General features: G+C 34.7%; 1 protein-coding gene across 2 annotated transcripts in view; it reads right to left on the minus strand.

The window, feature by feature from the left end:
- Window positions 1-14,122, minus strand: part of ATP9B (ATPase phospholipid transporting 9B (putative)) — a 151,297-nt gene that overhangs the window by 99,304 nt on the left and 37,871 nt on the right. For both annotated transcript variants that reach the window (XM_064422474.1, XM_064422464.1), the window contains exons 6-7: window positions 11,566-11,624; window positions 5,092-5,143 (exon numbers count right to left, since the gene is read on the minus strand). In XM_064422474.1, coding sequence (XP_064278544.1) covers window positions 5,092-5,143; window positions 11,566-11,624 — 111 coding nt within the window. The remainder of the gene's footprint in view (window positions 1-5,091; window positions 5,144-11,565; window positions 11,625-14,122) is intronic.

Genomic DNA, 14,122 nt, shown 5'->3' on the forward strand with positions numbered 1-14,122 from the left:
TTTCATTCTTTGACATAAATGTTCTACTAATATTTGCTTTTTAATACCTACAAAACCAGATTTTTAAACAAGTAAAACGTATTTGGTGGCACAATGCTCACTTTTTGTATAGAAATGCTTAAGAACTCATCATTTTCAAAAAATGTCTTTAATGAGCAGACTTTGTTTCAGATGGTAGATGCTGGTGTATGCCTTTACTGGTTAACTCAACAGAAAATCAACTTGCATGAGTGATTATTTAAGTCTGTACTTGCATTGTAGAGTTTATGCCAGTTAAATGGTTAGCATTTAAAATAAAAATCACATCTGAGAGTTATATTACTACAGAAATGAATTGCTACAAAGCCTCAAAATAAAAATTATTTTCCTGTTTTATTCCCACATTTTACTTATACCATTGTTGTTAAAGTAATTACAAGTAAAGAATCCTGAAAATTCTTAACTATAAATTTTAATGCAAGGGAGATGACTGACTTTGCTACAATTCTAAAAAGTATAAACATGTTTGCAACTAGTAATTTATGCCTGAGTAAATATACAATCTTAAAATAATTTCATAAGTGGAATTCAAAACACTGATCTGTGCAATGGGAAATGTCCAGGGGGACCTTGACAGGCCGGGCAAATGGGCTGAGCAGCAAGCACCAGAACAATTAACACTGGCCTGAAAAATACTGCATGTAGCAACTGTGCAACTTGTATTATCTTGGAAAGAATTAAATGTTCTTCACAAAGGATTGTTAAGACTGTTTAAATGATTTTCCATTTCCCTACTGCTTGCATTGCACAGATGTAGTGGAGGACAGTGTTTTGCAATGTCCACACCACTAAGTTATTATCTACTGGATTTAAGGACAAAAAGTACCAAAACTGGTTTATGATAAAAACGTTTTTATGAGAGTATGCTTGAGAGCAGTGGAACTGATCAGCCACTGGGAGTTGCTCTCTCCAGAGTAGTACCTCTACAGTCAAAAAAACCCCTAAAAAACAAACCAAAACAACAACCTATTTTGTCAATTTAGTAGCTGTTGAGAAATCTAAAGCAGCTGAGACATTAAAATAAATTTGTGACTTTATTTTTCCAGACATCTACATATACATCTTTTTTATGAACTTTTACAAGTTTGTTAAAAGAGAAATATTTTAATACAGTACTCTCTCTTGGAAAAAAAAAATTAATACTTTTCCAGAAATATTGGCTGTTACTCTACATGAAATCAAGTGTCTACCAAAAATTTTAACTCTATGCAGAAGACATGTGCTAGGTTCAAATACTATGGTCAGGAAAGATGAAGCAGACCAGGAAAACCACTTCCTGTTCACCCTTTGGATAGTTCAGTTTCACCAGAAAAGGCTAAAGAGAAAATCCAGCTTTTCTTTTCATACCATCACAAAGCACTGTCTGTGACAAAGAGGACCTTGGGAACAATCAGACAGGTTTGACTAAGATTAAGCAATTCTTCCCCCTGTAAAAAGCAACTAAGGAAAGCCAGTATCCTGCCAGCACTGTGAGTAGTCTGTCATAGGCCTAAGTAGTTAGCAGTAATACAGAAAAAATCTTTTGCAGTCCTAATGTCTATGGAGCATATCACAAAACCTAAAGCTTTTTTCCCCTTTGGCTATTCCAGCTACAGACATAGAGAATTAGTTCCTTTAGCTGTAATTCCAGGTACAATGCCATTCTTCCATGCCGTCTTTCTCCCACAAACTTTTGACTTGTGGCTGATTTCAACCTAGTATGACAGCACAATGATCTCAAAATTAGGAAGTTGCCTGAGTTTTTGTGAAACAAGAGAGGATGAAAGAACCATATGAATAAAAGAAAAGCCAAGCTGATAACTCCAACAGTTATTTGTTTCAGGACCTAGCAAAAATTGATAATTAAAATCAACATTTGCTTAGCTCAGAACTAGCCACTGCATTTGCCAGCTTTTCACCATGAATAATAAGAATCTGGAATTATTAGAAGCATGTACATAAAAAGCTTGTCTGGAAAAAAAATAAGCTTCATTCATTCTTTTTTGACACTTTGTAGTCACCCTATAAAGTTTGCATTCCTCTCAGAATTTCACATTTGAAAGCAGAAAGAGTACAAATATTCCAGAAACACCGAGTCTTACAGTCATATGCACCAGATTTTCAGACAGGACACGACCCATGCCCAGAGCATGTGTTACCATAGGAATACCTGACCCGGATCAGAAGCCAGTCACTGCACCAAGGCACAGCCAATGTGGAGTGCAAGGATTGTAGCTCCGGGAAGGAAAGAGTTTATCTTTGAAGTTTTTCTTGTGTTTTACATACACAGTATCTTTGATACTCCCATAATGAGGTTATTAACACATGCTTCAGTTGGCAGCTTCTGTGGACAATTATACAGTTATACGATGATCTCTGGAATGCCCTGTCTAGCCTTTGATTTTTGATTGAGACGGCATATAGACAAATGAAATGCAGAGAAGGGGCTAAACAAATTAAAAATTATCCTGAAAGTCTTGTTAAGGGCCACTTAAGATCTAGTTTAATTTCAGCAAGGGAGTTTTGTGTTGGTGTAACAGAGATCTTGTCTAAATTTGGATAACAGCTTCATACTAAGGTAGTCGGTTGATTTTGGCATGCTGCCTGCTTATACAGAAAATGAAAACAACATTTAAACCATCTTTTGCAGCCAGCTCAGCATGAACATTTCCTTTCATTTGGTGGAAGGCTGATAAATGGGACAAATCATCCAAGTCGCTTGTCACTTCTGCCATATATAATGAATAAAATCAAGACTCAGTCACAGATAATCCCCTCCTATCTTTTCAAATACATAGAACTCCGACACATAACTCCATAAGCTTCTCATGCCTAATTTCTTACAATTATTTTTATTTATTTTTGAAGTCAATGAAAATATTTTGGAAACTTCTGTTATACAGGGAGCCAGACAGCAGCAAAGAATTCACATTTGAGCAATGATTTCCACCTTCTCCATCCCCCTAGAAAGTAATCCTAACTGAAAATACGAACAGCCATCTAGCTGCCTCCATCCATGAAAGAGAGGAAGATGAATGTTACAGACTGTCACATGAATACAAAAGAAAGTCCCACCAATATGAGCCTTTAGACTATAACTTCTGTAAAGTCTGATTAATAAACACAGGAAACTTAGAAATTAGATACAGGCACACAATTGACATCAAATTATTATATCAGATCTTTGAAGAGATCATTCTACTGAAAAGACAATGCATTTGATAAAGAAAGGCAAAAATACATCTAATAAGAAATTAGTTTTATCAAGATAAGCTTGATACTCCAGAATGCTATGCAGTGTTACAAATATCCTAGAAAACTACAAAAATGCACTGAGGGGGTAAGTTTCTGGATGCACTTTGTAAGCTGCCTATTTATAACTCAAATTGCTTCTTTTTTTGAGTGATGATGTAGGATACTGCAGTGCTACAGACTACATTAATATGTAATGTAAATATTGAAGCTGGAAAATTGTACTTTACCCCAAAAGAAGCTTAGAGGGAGGTTTGGATTTTGAGATTAGTTCAAACTCTAAAGAGTTCATTACTCTTTAGAGATTTATAGTAAGAAGCTATAGTTAAACTGCTTTATTACACAGAAGATAAAATTACATATAGAACATAAAACCATACAAAAACTATTTCACAAAGTACTTACAAGTTTCAACTATAAATTAAAGCATAAATCAGTCAAAACTGCAACATCAGGAAGAAACAATTACAGATGTAAGTGTTCACTCGTTAGTCAAAAAACAATTACTGCCATATGCTTGAAGTTTAGGAAATTATTTTTGCGTGGTTTTGCTTTCTTTTTTTTGTTTTTGAAATGCAGCACCAATAAAACTAGTTAACCTGTTGCTTCTGTTAACTAGTTAACAGAAAATTAGGCTTTTTAATAGATTGGGGTTCTAAAAGGGAATAAAAAGAAATTCCCTGTATACTGAACCAGAGGGTGGTTAACAAAAATGGAGCTTATATAAGACCACTAGAAGACTTTGTCACTCCAGGCCAGTTATAGATGCCCACTGCATTGAATCAGCATTAACAAGACATAGTAACTATACAGAAATTTATTCTTTTAGTAAATATATAGCTCTACTGGAGTTCCGTAGGCTATCAGAAGTATTTTTGTTTTCTCTTTCAAATGATCTCTACAAATTTAGGCTTTTATCTGAAATATATGATAGAACTCCAGTGAAATACTATGTGCCACTAATACAGAGATTACCAATATCACAGCTATTAGCTTTGTGAAATTTAGTGCTCGCTGACAAATACCAGACAGTTCGTCAGGATCTGAAGAGAAATGGTAATATAAAGGAGGAAAACTCATTTGAGTTATACACAGGGGCATCCAGTAGTAATTTCTAAACTTTACAAAACAGCTATAATTTATAGGGTTCCTACAAAGGAGATATTTGTTTTTCAAAGATTAAGAGTATTTACCTATCACCATGTGAAGAGAAATGGAGCTAAGAAGCAGCACTTCCTGTCATGCAAGAAAATTTGTGGATTTTTAGCTTTTTTTGACTGACCAAAAAGGCAGTATTATTTTGAAGTAAAAGAACCCAAAAAAGTTATTTCAGGAGTTGAAATAAATTTTCCGAAAATAGTTATTTTAAACACACATTAGTAGGTTCAGATTTGAGTTCTTTCAAATTTAATAAAAGAAACACAATCAGATGACATTTAAATGTATGTTGCAAGACAATGTCTAGTTGCAAATCATGTCAAAATGTGAAAATAGTGTCAAATCATACTGATCAAATGCAGTCTTATAATTTTGCTAAATATTTTAGCAATTTTAGTATTTAAACCTTTTGTTAAAATAGCTCATAAAACTATTCGCTTAGAGAAACATATCTATTGAAGTCTCATGTTCACAGTAAGATTACTTTTGGTTTACAGTGCAAGCATAATGTGTTTGTCACATATGGACTCTCTCCCATTATTATGATGAAGGTAGAGCTCCATCAATCTATTTAACCATTTCAAATTGGCCATAAAGTACAATCTAAAATTCTACCACAACTACAAACTTATCATGTAACCAATGTGAATTGTGAAAACGTACCTGTTTTTTCTGAGGTTCTCAGAAACACCATGTCAGATGGGATTCGTTGATTCTGAGAGAAGAAGAAAGAAAAAAGGTATATTTTTTGTCAGTATGAAAAAAAGTGAATTCCAATCAAAAGTCCAGTAAGATCTATCACCAAAAGGTCACACTTGGATTGAAACTCAATTAAAAGAGGATTTCTCACAGTACTTTACATTCAGCATTTGCAATTCAGAAATCAATATTTTCGAAAAATTATACCATAAGCAAACAACAGCTAATCCTTTCAGATGTTCTTTATAAGTGAATCATAAATACCTGAAGAACAGATTAACATTTTCTTGACTGAAAACAGTACTTCAAGTATATAAATAGGTAATCAATACATCTTAAAGCAGTTTCACTGAGCAAAACTCTGACTTCAGTTAAGGAAAAAAAAGGTAAATTTAAAATATCTATGTTGGCACTCAAGTTGCAAATGTTAGGTATGCCAAGCATTCTTCTCTCTTCCAATACACATAGACACATACAGGGGAAATAGAAAATAAGGGAACAGCATTTTCCTATTCCACATATGTAAAATGAACAGAATTTCTTCCTCACTAAGACACAGAATCACATGCACAGTCAGATATACCTGTTCTATCATTTCCCTTTCCAGCACAGAACTGCCTGTATCAAGTTTTCAATTATCTGTTGATCACAGAAAGGCCAATCTAAGCTTTCACAGGTTAAACAAAATGAACAATACCAGCCTCCCACACACATGGTATCTGCTACATGACCACCCAAATCCTCAGCTCTCTTGTTCCCAAGGCATCTACCAGCACCAGTTACACATAGCCAACAAAGGGCTTAGGAATGAAACACCAGAGAAAGCAAAAATAACCAACATATCAAAATTTGCAAGACACAGGACTGGAAAGTGAAAAAAAAAAGGTTTCCCATTAATCCAAAGAAACCTTCCCAAAATCAGCATGCCACCACAACAGTGCCATTTGAAATAGTGTGATCTGAAGAGATCTGCCAGAGTCAACTGCCAGACTATGTGTTATATGGGCTTAGCTTCCAAAATATCATGATGTAAGCTCTCTAAATCTCTGGGACACCAGTACTTCTCACCATTGCCTGTAACATACTCTCAGCAACACCAGTTTATAAATGGGACTGGAAGCAATTGTGACTGTATTCTCTATGGGAAGTTCAGTAAAGAGGGGCCATAAAGGGCTACAGAGAGGGCTTCTATCATAAGCAAAGATGAAGCTTGAAAAATGAGGAAGTTGGGAAACACTAAAACATAGATGCATGTTTTAGTTTACCTGAAAATTCTACATAGGTAGCAAAAAACCCTCTGCATAACTTAAAATTATGCATTTTCATGCATTAATATTTCCTGATTTGCAGCATTTCCCAATGTAACTCTTTATGTTTTTACAAATTAAGTTACTTGCTTGTATGCCAAGAATATTCACCTTGAAGAGGCTGTTCATCTGTAACTAGTACAGCATTTCTTTAATAATAAACAAATCTTATAAGGCAAGATTTATAAGATCTAATAATTAAGGATGTAGTGAAATTTATTATCCACCATGAGCTCAGATTCAAGTAGGAATATCTCATTCAAATTTGGAAAAAAACGGAGAAAAAAAATATTATCCTTAAACTATATTATTCTGCACCTATTAGAAGGAAAAAAGAGAAAAAGGAAAAGGGAACTTCAAAATTAAATAATTCTGTCCTTAAATGACAATAACAATTAAACAGATATCCAGTCTTCATATAGATTAGCTATACATTTTTACAGCTCCCTTGACAGCTCTGACATAAATCCATTACACGAGTTTCAGGTTACTGACTTCATGCCTACAAACTTCCAATTACTTGTAAGCAAGTTAAAACACTTCACCAAAATCCAAAAATTTTGCAAAAATAACTGTCAAATGATCTAATACTGAATTCAATAGAAGTTCTGGTAATACAAAGGAGGTACCCACAAGTTACTACCAATTTCCACAGAGGACACATTTCAGTTCACATTGAGTGAATGAAACATTAGCCTGGCACAGAGCATCCAAGATTCAGATACTTTATGCCTGGCAAAATTGGGCAGAATCATAGCATATCTGAAGTTGGAAGGGACCTATAAGGATCACAGAGTCCAATTCCCTGCTGCTTTAAGGACTATCTATAACTAAATCATTTGACTAAAGTAATATCCAGCTTTCACGACTATCTATAAGTAAATCATTTGACTAAGAGCAACATCGAACTGAAACAGGTTTGGTGCCATGAGCACTTCTCTGGGAATCCTGTTCCAGTGACTGTCCAGCCTCTCAGTGACAAGCCTTTTCCCAGAACTTTCCCTAACACAGCTTCATTCATAGAATCATAGAATGGTGTGGGTTGGAAGGGACCTTAAATATCATCTTGTTCCAATCCTCTGCCATGGGCAGGAACACCTTTTTTCACTAGACCAGGTTGGTCAAAGCCCCATCCAGCCTGCCCTTTAACTCTTCTAGAGACAGGGAATACACAGCTTCTCTGGGCCATCTGTTCCACTATTTCACCACCCTCACAGTAAAGAATTTCTGGCTACTATCTAATCTGCATCTACCCTTTTCCAATTTAAAGCCATTACTCCTTGTACTGTCACTGCATAACATTGTGATTCCATTTCCTTGTGTCCTGACACTGATCACCAGAGGGTGATCAGCCACTCCTCCCTATCTGCCCCCAATAAGAAAGTTATAGACTGTGATCAAATTAGTCATGTGAATATTTTCTCATTTTAATACAAAAAATAAATATAGATTTTTCCTCCTTTTGTGTTCTCTCTTGCTCATTTTTCTTTCCTGTAAAATAATGAAACCTTTTCTGCATAAATGTATCTGAATGTATCCTACCATGTAGGGAAAGCTAGAGACTGACTTGTCTTTAAAGTATTTTAAATTGACATCTTGTTTTATTATCAGGTTTTTCATAATTTGGAAGTGGGTGAAAGACACTACAGGAGTACTACGTACCAAAAACATTGTCACTATTATTGCTGACTCTGGAGAGCAAAGATAGCTCTGCAGATACATACCTAGTCACTATAAAAGTGTGACTACATAGAAACAGATGGCAAGTATGCTACAAAAATCTTTAACATCTCATTATGGAGAAAATTAAATTCTGTTGTACATTGTCACAGTCAAACAGCAGCAGTATATCAATCACGTTAGCCATCTCATGTCATATTTATCAAAGTAGAACAAGTTAAAATGACAATAGATACAACTTCAAGCATCCAGAAACCCATGAAAAAACTACATAATCTGAATTACCATTGAGATCATACCAGAAATGCTAATTAACATATCCTGAAATTTGAATATATAAGTAACGAAAATTACTTGAATACATTGTTTTTCTTAAATCTGGGCAGAATTAGAGATCCAGAGAAGGGGGGCTTCCATTTATCTCAGTGTTTACAGACTTCCAGATTCAGTCCTAGAGATCTAGCTACAGCCAGCCAATGGTCAATACAAGGCAAGTGCTTCCCCAGCTCCAGGGTTTCCATAAGTAACTATGCCATCCAGGAATACCAGCCAGACTGGTAAACAAGAAACCCATAAAGACATCTATACTTTCCTGCATCACAGGCTACAATATTCACTTAAAAAATACTCTTCCATAGCTTTCAAATTACTTTTATATGTTTCTCATGTTATTATCAAGAAATTGTTATTTACATAAGCTTTTCCAATTCCCCAGTCAGTCTTCCAATTCCTCTCAATTGTGCATAGCTACAGACTTTTGGAATTCTGCATTTATTGTCCTTCCTTCTCCATGCATGCAATGAACCATGTACATCTGTCATTAACTGAAGTACTCCCACTTGCTTCTAAGTTATAAATAGAACAGGCACTTCCCAGTTGTCTTCCTGGATCTGCATGCTGTGAAATACTGCATGTTAGCATTAGCTGCAATCCTTACAAATACTGGATTCATTTCACTTTACACATAAGATTAAGGTAAAAATTGTGTACCTTACAACTCCAAGAAAAGCTCTCAAGGTTTGAAGAAAAAACATTACTGTTCTCATGCTTTAAATCACTATTATGTGTTGTTATTGTTAAATGTCCCATAAATGTGTAGTTATTATAATTAACTAAATATGTTGTTGAGTTTATGTCCCACTCACATCTCCAAAATGTATTCCAGTCAATAAGGTACAGTGTCTAAATAACAGTATCTGAAATCAACAACTCATCCTTTCAACTGTCTTATTTAGGAACACTTTGTGCATCTGTGCTTCCACTGGAAACTAAAAATGTATCTTAACACAAGCCAAGGAGAACATCCAGAAGTAGCATGGCTGCTCAAGGCATTTTTCAGCTAACAGATATGAATGCCTTGGAGCTTTCAAAATTAGGCAATGTTTTCATCTGTTCAGGCTTCATCCTGCCTAGTAATAGTGCTATATGAAATTTTCAATTGGAACAATAGATTTATTACTTAAAACTAAACCACTTTAAGCATATTACAGTCACTTAAGAAATACTTTGAAATTAATTGGGACTATTAAAAAAAAGACAATCACAGGATATGAAAAGTTCAAATCTAGAAAAGCCTTTCACTTAAGTTGTTAGTAGTTGTGATGCAGTTACTAGTTAACATATGGATCTTCAGCTCAAATGAGTCATTAATTTCACTGCAGATGCTGTTGATGCATCTACCAGTCAAATACAATGTTAACTTGTTTCTCTGCCATTAGAGTGAGCAATTGAACATTTCACTCCTGACTGGTTCTTTGGCTTAAGAGTCATACTCTGAAATTGAAAACTGCTTGCTCCAACAAAATACACTCCTCAACAGAACCAGAAAACATTTAATTTCATTAGCCTGAAAGCACCCCCAGCTAGGTCAAAAGGAAAAAAGACAGCTCTGCGGAGCAGCAGGGACCTTGAAGCTGAAATACTACAATCAAACCATTATATGCACCTTACTGATAATACCTGACTAAAATCTTCATCAAAAAGCCCATTAATCATTATTTCCCTAAATCCTTAAACATGGCTTTTTCATTAGAAACTTCAGGTACTCACAACATATGAGCTCTACACTACTGCAAATACTGCAAATTCTGTCAACTTCATGCATGACAGAATGATCCCCAAAGTAAGTCCAGTTTTCCAAATTCTAGTATAATCCAACAGACAGATGGATCACAGTGAATTTCAGGGAAGGCAGACTACCTAAGTAGCTAAGGCAGACTACCTAAGAGTCTTCCCTACACTCTAAAATAATTAATTCCAGGTTTAGAGTTCAAGAAGGGCCAAAAAACTTCCCTAACAAAAATCAAAGCAAATATCTCAGTCTCCTAGAAGTTCTGGAATAGACAGAAGCAAGCATGTGCAAGCCAATTCCACCTGCACTCTAAAGTAACAAGGTATAAAGCAAAACAGATTTGAAGGTCAGATGTACCAGTGCCTTTCTTGTACAGCCTAATACTTGCTGCTCAGATGGGCCCAAAAAAGATATAGGTACACAGAGTGGACAAAAAAGAACAGGAAAAAAAAGCAAGAAATCGTGAAAACTACATAAAAATATATCTATTTTAAGCTGAGAGCAGCAAGCCAAATGAGACCTGGGTGCATTGTATTTTTCTTTGAACTAGAAGAACTAGAAATGAAGGAAACAGAAGTTTTCCAAACCAAGCAGAAGTAGATGCAAGCTTCAATTTTAGGCACCTCCTTCCAGCACCTCAATGGATCAGCTCTCTGATACAAAGTATAATGGGAATTAGTTGTAGGCACCCAGAAAGTGAGTCACTTTTCCAGAATTAATTTAAGCAAAAATAGTTACCTCTGACAACAAATTTAAGCTGACTTCTAAGATCACAATAATTTCTTAGTAGCCCAGAAAGGCAACTGAAATAAGCAAAAATCTTTATTATGTTAATATAGAGCAAAGAAGAATTCACAACTCTCACTCACCATCTGCAAACAAACTGGAAAGCTTTCTGTCCATTAAAAACCATATAAATATTCTTATTATTTAATTATATATAGTTAGATACATATTATATTAAAATTATACAGATATATAAATATATATATATACATACACACACACGCATAAATAAAGATGAACCTTGAAAGTTTCAGACAGAGAAACACTGATTCATCCTTCAGAAGGAAGGTATCAGTAAGGAGACATCTTAAAACATTCAGCAGAGCACATGTCAGGGAATTTAATTCTGTAGTTGTATTCCCTTCACAAGATTGATTTAAGCATAGAACTATTAATAAAATATAAATATATACATTCAATTAAAATATAATTAATTATATAATAGAGTTCCTTGAAGATTCTAAAACAGGACTTGAACTAAAATACTAGCTAGGTTAGGACTTCACAGATAAGTACCTTGATACACTTTTCTTCAGAAGATAATTAGCATGTAAATAATCTTTAGTCTCTAAAATATATTTTAAAAGTATCAACCTTTTCCACTATGATGAGGTCTCCAACTTGTATGTCTGAACTCTTAACTTGCACTTTACCTTAAAAAAAAAGAAGAAATGTAATCAACATTAATAAAGAATAACAAAAACATAAATCCCAGAATGCAAGTGTTATTTATAGATGCTACTATTAAGTGAAAATGTTACAATTGATACAAAACAGATCTCTGCTGAATACATTGATAAATACATTCCATCTGTTTGAATAAATAACCCAGTGGTTTAAAAAATTCCACTTTTGTAACCAGTTAGCTATTGTAGAAGTATTAGAGAAAAAAATACACATCACAGATGCCCAAGTCAGATCAATAGTATCTGTAATAGAGCTGTAAAATTGGAAAGAGGAATCTTTCACATCTACTAGGCAGCACTTCCGTGTCTGACAAGAATTGTTAGGTTTAGGGTCATGGGGCAGTCTTGCACACATGAGTTGTTATTCACAGCACAGTTACCAACAGGTACCTTTTCTTGACCATTAAAGTTCCTGATGTAATTGGCATTGTCTGATAATGTTGGCAATTGCAGCAGAAAAGATGTAAAACTCTCTAAAGTCAAAGAAATGCCTAAAGAGTTAATTCTGGAAAAGAAAAACATCCAAAGCTGAAATTGAAGTTTTTCATTCTCTAAAACCGCCCATTCAGTAACTGCTGTGAACAACTTACTCAAAAACAGACACAACACATTTTCCAATTTAAGTTCCATACATCTGTAGGGTATTATTATTTGTAAGACTCTTAAGTTTTAGCATTCTTATTTGATGGACTGGAAAACTGAGACACAGAAGCTAAGCTATTGCCCAAAATATGCTATTATTGATCTCATTAGAATTCAGGAGTTCTAGTCCCAGGTCTACAACTCCAAAATAAAGTGGCTTCCCTGAGTTAGAAACAAACCAAAACCCCAAATCCCCCAAGGATATAAACACACACACATATTTGAATAGCCTGCTGAGCTGAAACACACCCCCCAGAAGTATGATCTTCCCTCAGCAGAAATACTACCATGATTCCAAGCAGCAGGTATAAGATGGAAAGTATGTCAAAACATGGCAAGGTGTTAGAGCTCTAAATGACAAGTGGAATGAATTAGAACAAAAGACACAAAAAAGCACAGAATGAGCAGCAAGAAGTTTGAAGTTTAATCAAAAATACTATGAGTGGCAGATTTGTCAATGCACAGCCACATCTCATTTATACTAAGTATAACAAAAAAAAAATGGGGTAGGATGCAAATCCATGAGACCTTCTCATTATAACTCTCAATAAAGAGAGACCATAATTCCTTATATTTACATTTAGTAAAAGGCAGTAAGATTCACATTATGAGTAATTATTTAGAGTACTTGCTCTTTAAAACTTCATGCAAAAGCAGCAGTTGCTTTATGTCCACTTCAGTCAATAATAGATGTATTCCTGTAACAAATAGCTAATATTTAATATATTTTCCATTAAAAAAGCACTTCAAAAATGTGCAATGTCAGGAAAACCACAATTTTTGTTTGGCCTGTCTGCAAAGTTACTTCTGAGAGCCAGACTTTGCTACTGATAGTGACCTTTTACACTAGTTCCATTTTTCATTTCCATTAAGCACTTTCTGTCCTCTGCTCTCAAATATAAGAGAAATGCTACCTTCAATAGATAAATTTGTGAGGGGAGAGGAAGTAGCAGAAGACTGCAGAGATATAAAAAGCTGTAGCAAGAACATCAGCAATTCTCGACAAGAATTTTGAGATACCTATGGAAATTAAATTAGTGTCAATTCATCAAAAGCTTTTTTTTTTTAATTTAAAGTAACTAATACTAAAACTCAATCACTAAAGGAACAGTCTGACATAAAATCAACATATTTCACCTGCTTACCTGCACAAGCCTGTGCATTCTCCTTAAAATTTCAGAAGTTTTGACTAGAAGTGAATAGTATGTACCAGAAGAAACATTGTAACATTAGTTTGCTTTCTAAGTTTGCTGGCTTTACCAAAAGAATAGCATTACCTATATTGTTTTCCATTCTTCTGTTAACACTTTTCATCAATTTATTAGTCAATCACTTCATGATAGCGGTATCAACCACAAAAATTCTAGTACGAGCTATGTCAAGTCTCAGATCTACACTACCTATACAGTCATGTATGAGTAAAACAACTCATACACTAACCAAATGCAACTACTGGCAATTTTACCACCTTAAACAATGAGATTTTCCAGTCAGCCCATAACTGCACCTACAGTAAAGACCAAAAGACACTAAGCCTAAAAGACCAAGAGAAGGTAGAACATTCATGTGCAACATGATGTAGGGCAGACATAAAGCAAAGATTTTTGGTGCCAAGTACACCAAGAGAAACCCACACTGCACCTGTGTTTGTATTTCATCTAGCAACTCCAGGAATGTCACTTAATGAATTGAAAATTTTCCTTATCAGACTGTTTTCTAGGTGGCTTAGTATAAAGGAAAATGCTCTCTTTATCAGACATTAACATGTTTTGTTGGATTATCCTGTACATCCTCACACATAAGGAAAAGGCCTTACATACATA

Source organism: Passer domesticus, chromosome 1, assembly GCF_036417665.1.
Source record: "Passer domesticus isolate bPasDom1 chromosome 1, bPasDom1.hap1, whole genome shotgun sequence".
Classification (NCBI taxonomy): Eukaryota; Metazoa; Chordata; class Aves; order Passeriformes; family Passeridae; genus Passer; species Passer domesticus.